This window comes from Ovis aries, chromosome 19 (assembly GCF_016772045.2).
Source record: "Ovis aries strain OAR_USU_Benz2616 breed Rambouillet chromosome 19, ARS-UI_Ramb_v3.0, whole genome shotgun sequence".
Lineage (NCBI taxonomy): Eukaryota > Metazoa > Chordata > Mammalia > Artiodactyla > Bovidae > Ovis > Ovis aries.
In genome coordinates this window covers 7,442,754-7,457,019 of record NC_056072.1, presented here as the reverse complement: position 1 = coordinate 7,457,019, position 14,266 = coordinate 7,442,754, and the positions used below count along the sequence as shown (strand labels likewise).

The following is a 14,266-nucleotide window of genomic DNA, read 5'->3' as shown; positions in this document are numbered from 1 at the left end:
GAAATATCAATAACATCAGATATGCAGAGGACACCACCCTTATGGCAGAAAGTGAAGAGGAACTAAAAAGCCTCTTGATGAAAGTGAAAGAGCAGAGTGAAAAAGTTGGCTTAAAGCTCAACATTCAGAAAACGAAGATCATGGCATCCAGTCCCGTTACTTCATGGGAAATAGAGGGGAAACAGTGGAAACTGTCAGACTTTATTTTTTTGGTCTCCAAAATCACTGCAGATGGTGACTGAAGCCATGAATTTTTTTTTTTTTTTTTTGCAGCCATGAAATTAAAAGACGCTTACTCCTTGGAAGAAAAGTTATGACCAACCTAGATAGCATATTCAAAAGCAGAGACATTACTTTGCTGACTAAGGTCCGTCTAGTCAAGGATATAGTTTTTCCTGTGGTCATGTATGGATGTGAGAGGTGGACTGTGAAGAAGGCTGAGCGCCGAAGAATTGATGCTTTTGAACTGTGAGAGTCCCTTGGACTGCAAGGAGATCCAGCCAGTCCATTCTGAATGAGATCAGCCCTGCGATTTCTTTGGAAGGAATGATGCTAAAGCTGAAACTCCAGTACTTTGGCCACTTCATGCGAAGAGCTGAAAAAAGACTCTGATGCTGGGAGGGATTGGGGGTAGGAGGAGAAGGGGACGACAGAGGATGAGATGGCTGGATGGCATCACTGACTCGATGGACGTGAATCTGAGTGAACTCCGGGAGCTGGTGACGGACAGGGAGGCCTGGCGTGCTGCGATTCATGGGGTCGCGAAGAGTCGGACACAACTGAGCAACTGAACTGAACTGAACCGAACCTGGAATAATGGTTCTCAAGCTTTGCGTGCTGTCAGAATGACCTGGAGGGTTGTAAAAATAGATTTTCTGGACCCTATCCCTACTCGGAAATGAATTGTCTGAGGAGACACATCTGCTGACAAAGCAAGAGATTTTATTGGGAAAGGGCACCCGGGTGGAGAGCAGTAGGGTAAGGAAACCCTGTAACCTTATTCTGAGCAATATGATTAATGACATTCCAATTATCTGGTGCTACTAGGTAGAAATAAGATTTTATAATATACTTGTGTTTGCATTTTACTATTTATAGATTCGTGATTATCTTTCTTCTTTGCTGTTATGCCTTCCTTTGCTATCATGAATATCACAAAAATACCTACAACAGCTTCATTTGATTTTTTCCCCCTGTGATAGGTATTCACAATTTCTCTTCTGAATAGTTTTTAGATTTGAATCTAAATAGTTTACTCATGTCAGTGAAATTATGCTTTAAGGGGGAAGACAGTGTTGCTGAAACCCCAGATAAAGGGACTTAGTTTCAAAAGTGTCCAAAGACTCTTGTGAGAAGGACATTTTTACTCTTAAAGGTCCGTCTAGTCAAGGCTATGGTTTTTCCAGTAGTCATGTATGGATGTGAGAGTTAGACTGTGAAGAAAGCTGAGCATTGAAGAACTGATGATTTTGAACTGTGGTGTTGGAGAAGACTCTTGAGGGTCCCTTGGACTGCAAGGGTTTCTTGGGCGAGGACTCGTTATTTCCAATTCCAACACGTACCAGATAGAAGATTGGATCAGGGACCACACTTTGGCGGACTCCTGGTTGTTTTCCAGACTGCCCCTATGAAGGGCTGAGGATCCATCTAGTCCACTTAGGTTTAACTGCTCCGTTTCTGTCGTGTCCGGGAAGCCGGGGAGCAAGGAGACCCTTGTTAAAGTCCAAACCCGAGGTGCGTTATCAAGCTGCTGACAGCGAGTACTCCTGAGGCTTTGCAAAAGGTTCCTCCCTCAGGCGGAGGCCGGCGGAGGTCAGATAACACTGCCCTGCGGTCCCGCGGCCGCGTGTGGCCCCAGGCTCTCGGCTCCGCCGGCTCCGGGCTCCGCGGCTGCGGCGGCGGGGCGGGGCGCGGGGCGGGGGCGGCGCGGGGCGGAGCCAGGCCCCGGGTCCTCGGTCAAGCGACGCCGAACGGCTGCCCCGGCTGACTGCGGAGCCGGGAGGCCCGAGAGCGGACGGACATGCCGGGGGTCGTGCGCCTCCTCGCCCTGCTGCTGGCGCCGCTGCTGCTGGGCTCCGCGCGTGGTTTGCACGTAAGTCCACAGGACCCCGCGCACAAATGATGAATCGGGGGAGCGCAGGCGGGGAACCGGGCTGGGGCTGCGGCCCCCTGCGGCCCCCTGGGCGGGGGTCCTGGGACCCCGAGGCCCGCCCGGGCCCGCCCGGCTACGCGGGAAGCTCAGGCAGTGGGCCGGCCCTCCCGCCGGGGCCGGGCCGGGCGGGGCGCGCGTCCTTGCCGGGCGCTCTGTCGCTGGTGAGTTCCGCTCCCGCCGCCTCTGTCGCCGAGAGCCACTTCCTTATCGGTGCAACCAGGGGCCGAGATGAGGTGCTTTCCAGCTTGGCGGGTTTCCGGGAGTGGGATCGGAGTCGCGCGCGCTCCTGGAGGCCGCCGGAGCCTCGGGCTTGGCGCGCCTCTCCTGCCTGCGCTGTGCGGAGCGCTCCGGAAGGAGAATAGCGGAGTCACGAGAGGCCGCAGCAATGGGAACACTGGGTTAATTACCTTCGGGGTGTGCTCTTTGAGGACGTCTCTTGCCCGTCTCGCTACTTCCCTCCGCCTGCTTTTAAGGCTTGGATTTTTCAAAGCCTCCGCGTTTGACGGTGGGCCAGGGGCAGGCTGCAGGTGGCCGCCAGCGTTGCTGGAGGGAGGTCTGGGCCGGCGGGCTGTGTGCTGGGGCGGGGACGCGGGGGCCGGGGAGGTGGGGGGAGTCGTGCACGGCTTGCGGGAGGACAGCCTCAGTCTGCCCGGCAGAGCTAAGGGAGCGGCCGAGGGAACTCGGGGTCTTGGAAAGGTGGGGGTGAGGAAGATCTGAGCTGGGAGATGAGAATGGGGACTTGAAACGGGCGCCTTTCTCTCTGCACTTTCTGGGACCTAATTTTGGTTCCTCCAGAGTTCCGATGGGCTGAGTCTGGGGTTTGTTTTATAAGTAGAAGCTGGTGAACTTGACAAGGCCTACATTTATCTAAAAGCAAGGTTGAGAGTTTTACTTGGAAAACAACTGCTGAAAATATTTTCGTTTGGGGTCTTATTGGGAAAAGGTCACCTCAAGTGAATATTTGCTAACCTTTGTCTATCCAGGTCTGTAGTTCCCTTGCAGTTTTTTGTCTGGGAGCCAGCCAGCTGTAAGAACCAATCAGGAGACTGGCTCCACCCCAGGAATCTTTATGTCAGTTGCCTCGGTTCTCCTTCTTGGCCTACAGCTGAAAAAAAAATACCAGCAGACTAGCTTTCCATGGCTCCCTGGTTTACACGTTAGAACAGCGGTTCTCAAACTGTAACTGTCCTAGAAGTTAGAACATTTAAAACTATATGTTAATAAACTATATATATATATATATTTTAAACAAGTTGTTCTCTCCAGTTTTTAGGGCACAAAGTGACATTGTACATTTTTGCAAATCTCTTTCATGTTTTTTTTTTTTTGGAGATTAGACTTTGTTTTTTTCAAACTTTAAATTTTTTATTTTGTATTGAGGTATAGCTGATTAACAATGTTGTGGTAGTTCCAGGTGAACAGCGAAGGGACTCAGCCATATGTATACTTGTATCCATTCATGTCTGTCTTAATAGATGGCTGTTGAATGCTCGTAACTAATTCTGCATTCAGTTCTGCCATTTCACATGTCACGTAACCTCTGGAAACTTCACTGTACATTCATGAGAGAATGATTATGGCTTAGTACTGTTTTTGAAAACAGTCAGTAGACACCGCCCCCCGCCTCGCTTCCCCCGCAACCCCAACAGCCAAAGGGTCTCCCTGGACCACACTTTGAGAACCGCTGATTTAGAATAATGTTTTTCTTATTATAAAAGTTCATATACATGTTGTGGAAATACTTGAAAGATGCAGAGAACTGTAAGAAAAGTGAAACTGCCCATCTTGTTACAATCAGGTGTGTTTGTAGTTCACTGGTAAAGTGTAGCAGCTGACTAGTTTTGACTGGTTTGAGTGAGTGGCTTGGATTCAAGGCTGGTTGGGCAGATGTAAGTGGTCTTCAGGTTTTGACAGGGGACTAGAAAGCTCTCATATCCCACAAAGCTGACGCCGGTTCCTGGTTGCAGGAGGAGCTGACCTGGAAACCTGTCCTTGGCCACTGTCCTATCTAAGGAACTCACCTTCCAGAGCTCACCCACACAGAGCTGGAGGGGTATCCTCTTAGGAGCTGAGGCAATGACGATCTTCAGGCAGCTGTCCCTGGGGGCAAAGGCCGCCCTGGCTGCCGGGACTGTCTTCGTGTCCATGATTGTCTCCCGGTCCTACCTGGCGGAGAGCTTGGAGTTCAGGGCCTGGCGATGCCTGTTCCGCCTGCAGCTCGCCCTGTTTGCCAACTCGCTCATGCTCCTCGGCTCCATCTTCATCTGGCGTAGCACCGTCAGCAATCTCAAGCATTCCCCGGCTGCAGAGTCAGCCTGTTTCCAGCTCTGGAAGATGATCGTCGTGGCCTTCCTGGCCCTGGCGCATTCCAGCTTCTTCACCATGATCTTTCTAGTGGCCGAGGAGCCCTATCTCTTTTCCCTGGTTGCCTACACCTGCCTTGGGGCTTATGTCATCATGCTCTGCTTCCTCTGTGTCCTCAGCGGCATGGAGCAGGCCTACCAGCTCCTGGCCTGGCGTGCCGGCAGAGCAGTGGGCAGCCTTGATAAGACCAGGAAGCTGGCCCTTCGGCCGGCACTGGCAGTGGTGGTAACCACTGTGCTCAGCGTGGTGGGGCTGCTGAACGCCGCCCAGCCCCCAGTGGTGATCACTGTGGAAGTACCCGTGCATCGGCTGCACCCCTCCATGAACAGCCTCAAGGTTGTGCTCCTCTCGGACATCCACCTGGGCCCCACGGTGGGCCGGACCAAGATGGACATGTTCGTGAGGATGGTGAACGCGCTGGAGCCGGACGTCACGGTGATCGTGGGCGACCTGTGCGATTCCGAAGCCTCTGTCCTGCGCACAGCTGTGGCTCCTCTGGGCCAGCTGCGTTCACGCCTGGGCACCTACTTCGTCACAGGCAATCACGAGTACTACACGTCAGATGTCAACAACTGGTTTGCGCTGCTGATGTCCCTGAACGTCCAGCCCCTCCACAATGAGAACGTGAGGATTTCTGCTCCCGGGGCCCGCCGTGAGGATGACGGCTGGATCTGCCTGGCTGGGGTGGACGACATCGCAGCGAACATGCTGCACTACACTGGCCACGGCATGGACCTGGAGAAGGCCCTGGAGGGCTGCAGCCCAGACCACCCCACCGTCCTGCTAGCTCACCAGCCCCTGGCTGCCAAGAGAGCCCTCCAGGCCCGGCCAGATATTAACCTGATCCTTTCTGGGCACACGCATGCTGGGCAGATCTTCCCCTTGAACGTGGCAGCCTATCTCCTGAACCCCTTCTTTGCTGGTCTCTACCAGGTGGCCGAGACTACATTTGTATATGTGAGCCCAGGCACGGCCTATTATGGGATACCCATGCGTCTGGGCAGCAGGGCAGAAATTACCCAGCTCATCCTGCAGCCGGCCCCCTGACCCCACCCCTGTCTGCCCCCCGGGCGCCTGCCTCCTCGTTGCCCTTGCCCTCTGTCCCCATCTCTCTGCAGAGTAGGCTGTCCATCTACCCTCTCCAGCCTCCCCCGCCAACCCACACTTGTCACAAGACTGGCTGGCACTGTGATCTGTGCTGGGGCTGCCTGGCAAGTCCAGGGAGGTTAACTCTGCAGATGACCACCTGCTTTTTCATATGCATGTGAGGCCACTAAAGTAACATGTAAGGACGGGCATCTGTTTTCCAAATAATGTGGAGTAAGCCCTCCTCCTCTGCAGAACTCACAAGGATGCCCTGAAAACAGGTGTTGCTGAATAGGGATGCCTCTGGCAAGTGGAATAGGGAAGGGACTCTCGGTGTTCTAAAAATCTTTTGGACTTAAGCAAAACTGCTTGTTTCCAGAAATCAGTGATCCTGAACTTGCTGGGAAAGGGGCAGTGGGGCTAGGTAATCTGGGAGAACAGGCAAGATGGAGGCCCCTCTGGCTGCTGGAGAAGAGGGTTTACTGTTCCCCCTTGATTCTGTTAGAGTCACCTTTACTGAGAGCATCAGCCAAACTGTCTGGAATACAGGGTTCCTCCTGTTCCTCTGGGCCTTGATTGATGCTGTCTAACTGGCTGCTGGACCTTTGGGCTTGGGGGTGGAGTGGAAGGATGTGAGCACTGCGAGATGAAGGTCATGGTGCTGCTGCCTAGAATTCAGAGGGTGTTTGCCAACCTTGACTCCATTTGTATTACGACACTTGGATGGAGTGATTAGGGACGGGCAACTTGCCCTTGCTGAGAGAGGAGGACACTAAGGCAAAGGGAAGTTAGGGCACTGGCAACATTGTCCTAACTTCCCTTTGCCTTAGTGTCCTCCTCTCTCAGCGGGGCTGAGAGCCAGGTTTCCGCCTCCCAACAGAAGGGTTCTTCCCACTGCCTGTATCTTTACAGGTGAGAACAGGGTTCAAACACAAGTAACAGTGTAACGAGAAGGGCCTGGAGCCTGATGTCCTTTCCAAGTGCTCTCCTTGAGGCTGATTTCAGTTCATCATAACTACACGGGCCCTGAAAGGGGGTTAGACAGTTTCAATGTAGGGCAACTATTACAGGGGAGGGGCAGCCAGGAACCTGAAGACCACACCCTCCACCCCAGGTTGGGGTTAGAAAGGGAGGTTCGCGCCCTCCCAGTGGGGAGGTTGACGCTTGCATCGGGAGTGGCAGGGGCCTTTCCTCCCTGGGGGTCCTGGCTTTGGGATGCTGGGCTCTCCTTCCTGTCCAGCTGACCCCATCAGAGTTACCCTTGCGCTCTGGTGATGGAACCAGATGGCCATCTCTGCACTGGATCCACAGAAAAAGAGGCAGGGGTCAATATGTCTGGAGCAGCCCTGACCCCACCGGCTGGCCTCTGTGCCAGAGGCAGGGGACCCTGTGACCCTGGGCTAGCAATAAATCCTGATAGAAAAGCCTCACTGGGAATCTTTCTGTGACCTCTGACCGGGTTGGGGTGGGGCTCCTCACCTTCCTGCTCACTTGTCAGGCAGCATTGGGCAAACTTGAAGTCACTGAGCCTCAGTTTCCCTCACCCTGCAATGGGGATAATTACTGTATGTACCTCAAGATTGTTTTGAGGGGAGGGTGTAAAACGTGGTGCAAAAAACAAAAACAAAAAAACACGTGGTGCAACAGTTGCCAAGGCTCAGTCACAAGGAAGCACTTGATGTTGCCAGTTTTAAAATATCCCATGGGGTGTGCAGTAATGCTGTTGGTACCGGGTGCCCAGAGAATCTATGGAGCAGCCACTCCTAGGGAATGGGAGTGGACGTCATGCCCAGTGATTTGTCAGAGCAGCAACTGCTGGCATTGCTTTCCTCTGCCTGTTGTTTGTCTCCCTGTTCAGAGGGAGGCAGGGCCTGGCCAGGGCATTTCTCCATTTTCCCAGGCAAGTATCATTTGCTTCTGTTCTTGATCAGTGGAACCTTGGGGGATCCTGGAGACCACCTCCCTTGTTTCCAGGCAGCCAAAGTGTTGACAGCCGGCCTTCCAGGCAAGTTTAAAATGCATCTTTGCGTGGAGATTTCAGTGGTTTCCTTACTATTTACCCCCTTGTGTTTAATCGTTCTTACAGCCAGGAGTATGTTTGGAGAAAAAATTTATCTACAACCAAGGAAGGGACCCTGGTGAGCCTTTCTTTGAACACATTTTGCAGATGGTGGGGTCGTGGGAGAGGGAAGTGCTTTGCCCCGGGCAGCGCCCAGCTCAGCTCAAGTTCTCTGACTCCCTTCTCCGTGGCACCACCCAAGCTCCACGCCTCCCCCTGTCTCAGAAAGGCCGCTCTTCCAAACCCTCTCAGTCCCTCGTGCCTGGCCCAGTTGGGGTCCCTGGCTCTCTGACTCCCTGGTTTGGGTCCCCCCAGTCTGTGTGAGCTCTGCCGTTTGTCTTCCACCTTGTGGGGCAACAGGCCGTGTGCGTCTCTGCTGCTCCAACAAGTATTATTTCACTGGTTTCCTAACTGCGGATCTTTCTTTCCAGTGCCTGAGCCGGATGGAATTTACTTCCCTCAGTCCTGGTTTCCTCTTGCAGCTTTGTCTCTTCTCTTCCCCTTGACTGCCAGTACTTTCTGGTCCTGTGCCCTGTCGTCCTTATTCTGAGGTCCTTGGTTGACCGATTCCTGTCTTAACAGAAACAGGACAGGTCCATCTTCTGTGCCCAAGGATTAGTCAGCAACACCTTCTCACGCTTGGTTTGTGTTCCTTGATTTTATGGGGGAAGCTTTCCGAGCAGAAATTTTCCGTTTCTGTTCAGATATGATCTGTGGAGGGGTAGATCTGTGTGGTTTGCTCTCCATGGCCCCGGGCGCCTATGTTCCCCCGTTCTTTGCTCATTACCTTCTCCGATTTATTTATTGCCAGGGGAGGTGGTGAGAAACATTTACTTGAAGCTTGAAAAGGCTTTCAATTTCATTCTAGTTTTTTTTTTTTAATATATCTGTTAAATGCAAGTTAAACAAAAAACTTTCTAAAAATTAACAGTAGCATGTGTAGTATGGTACTATTGTTAGAAAATCTTAGTACATTTATCCTTCTGCGGTTTATTCCAAACATCCATCCATCCTTCCTTCCTTTTCCCCTCTTATTTTGTTTATTCTTTTTTTTTTTTTTTTCAAGTAACTGTATTTTTATTGAAAAAAGCTGAGCTACTTTAGGCAAATATTATACTTGTTAACTATGATTGGAAGATAACATTCCTGATTTATTATCTCCATATTCAAAAAGAATTTCAAAGTAACAAAACAATTCTATCCACCATAGAATCCAGAATAGGGTTGGGCTCTGGGGACCAAATTCATTGTTCACAGGGTGGGCAGAACCCTCTGCCTCTAAACAATCTTTTGAGCTAATTTGGAGAAGGCAATGGCAACCCACTCCAGTGTTCTTGCCTGGAGAATCCCAGGGACGGTGGAGCCTGATGGGCTGCCATTTATGGGGTCGCACAGAGTCGGAAACGACTGAAGCAACTTAGCAGCAGCTTTCAGCTCTGAGTCCTGGTCACAGTCTTGAAATCACAGAAGGTTAGAGACTGGAATTACTCAGCCAGATGGATGAGTTTCTGGTTCAGACACAAGGAGAGGGTTTCTTGGAAGTGATCAATGAAGCCTCTTGCAGCAGAAACAGACTAGGGCAGAGGGCATGGGGGCCAAACCAGAGGGGCCTGGCACTGGCGGGGGCAGGGGCGGAGGTGAGGAGCCCTCTCACCATTTCCTTGTTTTCATCTGTGTGTCTCCACTCCGTAGAACAGGGGCTGCGTTCAGTCAGTAACTCTGATGTAAGAATGTTCTTCTCACAGTTTCTCAGAATTTAAAGACAGGGCCCAGTAGGGCCCTTGACTGGATCCAGGAGAGATCCCATGATGCCAGGAGCTACACGCTTTCGATTACTGAGGTGGTCTGGCCAAAGGTCCCAGCTCCTGGAAGGCACGGTCACGTTGTCTTACAGGGACAGCCTAGGGACGGATCCGTACGATGACACTGGATTGGGGCCTGCAGACTCCACACTGCTCAGGCCACGAATCATAGCCCTCGACACTGTGGTCAAACAACACAAAGCGGACGCCCTTCTTGATGTTGGTGAATGCGTGCATGATCCGAAAGGAGAAACTGCCTGTCCGTGGCCGGACGGGAAAACGTTTATGGAAGAAATAATGCAAGGTGGCATAGTTGGCATCTAGGAGCTTGACGACTAGCTGATACATCCGGTCACTGCCTTGTTGCTCTGTCCAGCGGCGACAGACAGAAATCCAAATCTTTCCACTATCCAGGAGTTCCCGCCACAGACCCTCCTCCTCCAGGTCCAAAATTTCTCCCTTGTACCAATACCTGTAGGCAGGACTGTAGCTCATCTCCCCAGAAGTCTTCAGCCTGACCCCCAAGTCTTCCTCTTCCTCCGAGCCATCGCTACAGCTCAGCATCATACAGTCCCAGAGTTCTTTTTTGCCCAGGGGGTTCGCGGTGAGCTTGCGTCCTATGGGTCTGAGCTCGCAGAAGCGGCCCAGGATGCAGGGCCCGGGGGCGTCAGCAGGGGGCAGGCAGGTGCGGATGACGGGCCACAGGTCGGGGTGTCTCCAGGGCAGGATGCTCCGCCACAGGTCCCAGCTGTCCACCACGTCTCGCCAGAGCCGGCACACCGGGCGGCAGTGCCGGAGCAGCGTGCTAGGAGGCAGGTAGCTCAGCACCTTCTGGAGCATCTCGATGGGCAGTTGGTTCGGGCCCGGAGCCTCCTGTGGTTCGTGGTGCGGGGCTGGGACGCGGGCGGGCAGGCCCCAGGAGGTTGAGGCCTCCGTGGTCTCCTCGTCAGGCCCTGCGGCTGCTGCTGCCTGCATCTCAGCCAGTGCTCCTCACCAGTGGGCCTTCACCTTGCCTCTGTTTATTCTTTTTAAAGTCTTTTACTGGGAAAATTTGAAAGTATTCATAAAGTAGAGAAAACAGCAACTGAGTTTCTATGTGCCCATCACCCAGCTTCAACACTTGTGACTATTCCACTGTTCTTTCTCATCTACCCCAGCCCCACACTTTTTGTTTTTGTCGGGAGTATATTAAGACAAATCTTAGAAAATATGATTTTGCCCTAAAATACTTCAGTACGAATCAGTTTTTAAAAAGCATATCCATAATGCTGTTATATCTGATGAAATTCACAGTAATTCTTTAAAATTGTCTAAGTCTTGGGGCTAGAAGCTATAATAGGTCTTCTACCTCTTAATAAGAGTGTTTTTCCCACTATCTGAGGATTAAGTAGCTATATCTATTATAGGTAAGTATAGGATTCAAATGCAGTTAACTGGATAAGGATTAGTTTTCAGGTTTTTTCTGACTATTTCAATTGTCTTTTGTGTGTGTGATTTGAAAAAACACGTAAGATAAAATTAATCATCTTAGTGATTTTTTAAGTGTTCAGTTCAGTGGTATTAAGTATATTCACATCAATGTACAACAGCTCTTCAGAGCTTTTTCATCTGCAGATATAAAACTCTGTACCCATTAAACAGTAATGCCCCTGCCCACCCCCAGCTCCAGGTAACTCCCACTTCACATTCTGTCTCTATGAGTTTGACTACTCTGGGTACCTCCTGTAAGCAGAATGATACATTATTTGTCCTTTGTTTCACTTGGCATAATGTCCTCAGGTGCGTCCATATTGTAGCATGTGACAAGACTTCCTACCTAAGGCTGAGTAATATTGCACTGTACGTGTCTCCCACATTTGGTTTACTTGTTCATCCATCAGTGGACACCTGGATTCCTCTCACCCCTTGCCTGTTGTGAATAGTGCTGCTTGAACACGGGTGTGCAGATATCTCTTTGAGACACTGCTCTCTCTTCTTTTGGATATATACCCAGAAATGGAATTGCTGGGTCATGTAGTAGTCCAGTTTTTCACGTTTTGAAGAAGTTCTATACCGCTTTCCATAGCAGCTGGCCCACTTTACAGTCCCACCAGCAGTACGGTGTTCCAGGTTCTCTGCAGCCTCACTGAAATTTATCATCTCTGTTTGTTTCTGGTAGTACTGTGAGATGCAGACTTACTGTGGGTGTTGATTTGCATCCCTCTGATGACTCGTAATATTGAGCATGTTTTCGTATGCTTGTTGGCTATTTGTATAGCATCTTTAGAGAAATGTCTATGCGGGTCTTTTGCTCACTTTAAGTCAGAGTATTTGATTTTTTTTGTTTGTTTGTTTTTGAGTTGTAGGTCTTTATATATTCTGGATATAAACTGCTTATCACATATATGATTTGCAAGTATTATCTCCCATAGACTCACTTTTAACTGTATTGATTGTATCCCTTGATGGGAAAAAGTTTTTAAGTTTCATATCCTATTTGTCTATTCTGATTTTGTTGCCTGTGCTTTTGGTTTCATACTCAAGCAGTCACTGCCAATCCCAATATCATAAAGTTTTTCCCCATGTTTTTTTTTTTTTTTGAGGAGTTTTAAATGTTAGGTTTTATGTTTAAGTATTTAATCTGTTTTGAGTTATTTTTGTATATGGTGTAAAGTAAGGATCCAATTTTATTCTTCTGCTTGTGGATATCCCGTTTCCCCAAAACTTTGTTTAAGAGATTGTCCTTTCCCCAGGGTGATCTTGGCTCCCTTGTTGATGACCAGGTGAACATATACGTGACAGTTTATTTCAGGCCCCTCGGTTTATTCCAGTTGTCTCTTTGTCTGTCTTTATATCAGTAACTCATTGTTTTTATTACTATGGTTTTGTAATATCTTTTGAAATCAGCAAGTATGAGTCTTCTAATGTTCTTCTTTTCTAAAATTGTTTTAGCAATTTGGGGCTCCTTGAAATTCCATATGAATTTGAGGATGAATTTTTCCATTTCTGCAAAAAAATCCTGTTGATGTTTTGATAGAGATTATGCTGACTCTGTAGATCACATTGGGTAATACGGACATCTTAACAACACTAAGTCTCCTGATCCATTAACATGGGATGTCTTTCCATTTATTTGAGTCTGTTTAAAATCTCAGGGATTCAGGATTGGGAGCTCGTATACACCCGTGGCGGATTCATGTCAATGTATGGCAAAACCAATACAGTATTGTAAAGTAAAATAAAGTAAAAATAAAATAAAATAAAATAAAATCTCAATAGTGTTTTGCTTCATTAGGTTTATTCCCAAGCATTTTATTCTTTTTGGTCCCATTTTGATTGGAATTGCTTAATTTCCTTTTTGGATTGTTCTTGTCAATGTATAGAAATGCAGCTGATTTTTGTATGTTGATTTTATTCCCTGCAACTTTGGTGAATTCATTTATTCGTTCTAATAATTGTTTGTGTATGGGGGCTGGGGAAGACTCTTTAGGGTGTTCTACATGTAAGATCACGTCATCTGTGAACAGAGATAATTTTACTTTTTCCTTTCCAACTGAATGTCTTTTTTCCTTTTTCTTGCCTTGTTGCTCTGGCTGGCACTTCCGTTAGTATCTTGACTGGAGGTGGTGAGAATGGGCATCCTGATCACGAAAGAAGAACTTGCAGTCTTTCATATTGAGTAGGACGTTAGCTGTTGATGTTCATATGTGGCCTTTATCGTGTTGCGGTAATTTTCTTCTATTCTTAGTTTAACAGAGAAGGCAATGGCACCCCACTCTAGGACTCTTGCCTGGAAAATCCCATGGATGGAGAAGCCTGGTGGGCTGCAGTCCGTGGGGTCGCAAAGAGTCGGACACGACTGAGAGACTTCACTTTCACTTTTCACTTTCACGCTTTGGAGAAGGAAATAGCAACCCAGTGTTCTTGCCTGGAGAATTCCAGGGATGGGGGAGCCTGGTGGGCTGCCCTCTATGGGGTCACATAGAGTCGGACACGACTGAAGCGACTTAGCAGCAGCAGCAGCAGCATAGTTTAAGTGTTTTATCATAAAAAGGTATAGAATCTTACTAAATAGATTTCTGCCTCAATTGAAGCAATCATGTTTTTGTTCTTCAACCTGTTAATGTGGTGCAGCCCATTGATTTTCATATGTTGAATCACTCTTGTGTTCTGAGTCCCATTTGGTCATGAGGTACTGATATAAAGAGTTGCTAAGGGAAACCCCTCGCAGTCTAGTAATTAGGACTCGGTGCTTTCACTTCTGAGGGTGCCAGTTCAACCTCTTATCAGGCAACTGAGATCCCACAAGCCAAGTGGTACAGCCAAAGAGAAAGAAAAAGAGTTGTTGAATTTAGTTTGCTGATATTTGTTGAGGATTTTTGCATCAGTATTAACCAGGGATATGGATTTTGGCCTGTAGTTTTCTTGTTCTGTTATGTCCTGTCTAGCATTGATATCAGGATTATGTTGTTCTCATAGGATGAACTTAAAAGTGTTCCCGCCTCTTTAATTTTTTGAATAGTTTCAGGAGGATCAGCATTAATTATTCTTTAAATGTTTGGTAGAATTCCCTAGCTCAGTTGGTAAAGAATCCGCCTGCAATGCAGGAGATCCCAGTTCAATTCCTGGGTCAGGATGACCCGCTGGAGAAGGGACAGGCTACCCATTCTAGTATCCTTCCGTTTCTCTTGTGGCTCAGCTGGTAAAGAATCTGCCTGCAATGCGAGAGACCTGGGTTCGCTTCCTGGGTTGGGAAGATGCCCCTGGAGAAGGGAAAGGCTACCCCACTCCAGTATTCTGGTCTGGAGAATTCCATGGACTATA

The 14,266-nt window shown here is 49.0% G+C and overlaps 2 protein-coding genes across 4 annotated transcripts in view; both read left to right on the top strand.

The window, feature by feature from the left end:
• The first annotated feature begins 1,985 nt into the window (after positions 1 to 1,985).
• TMPPE (transmembrane protein with metallophosphoesterase domain) lies at positions 1,986 to 12,718 on the top strand. Of its 3 annotated transcripts, none has more exons than XM_042235776.2 (2): positions 1,986 to 2,092; positions 4,120 to 12,718. In XM_042235776.2, the coding sequence occupies exon 2, from the start codon at positions 4,229 to 4,231 to the stop codon at positions 5,561 to 5,563; it is 1,335 nt and encodes a 444-aa protein (XP_042091710.1). In that variant the 5' UTR covers positions 1,986 to 2,092; positions 4,120 to 4,228; the 3' UTR covers positions 5,564 to 12,718. The 3 variants fall into 3 exon arrangements, with proteins under 3 accessions (XP_042091710.1, XP_042091712.1, XP_042091711.1); XM_042235778.2 differs by lacking the exon at positions 1,986 to 2,092 and adding an exon at positions 2,307 to 2,385; XM_042235777.2 differs by lacking the exon at positions 1,986 to 2,092 and adding an exon at positions 2,307 to 2,657.
• The window catches only part of GLB1 (galactosidase beta 1), a 100,763-nt gene continuing 88,482 nt past the window's right edge, over positions 1,986 to 14,266 (top strand). Inside the window, exon 1 of the mRNA XM_015102219.3 lies at positions 1,986 to 2,092. Within this exon, the coding sequence (XP_014957705.2) occupies positions 2,021 to 2,092 (72 nt within the window). The 5' untranslated portion in view covers positions 1,986 to 2,020. The remainder of the gene's footprint in view (positions 2,093 to 14,266) is intronic.

Coding starts and splice junctions, on each gene's coding strand:
- TMPPE (XM_042235776.2), top strand. CDS start 4,229: ATGACGATCTTCAGGCAGCTGTCCCTGGGGGCAAAGGCCGCCCTGGCT.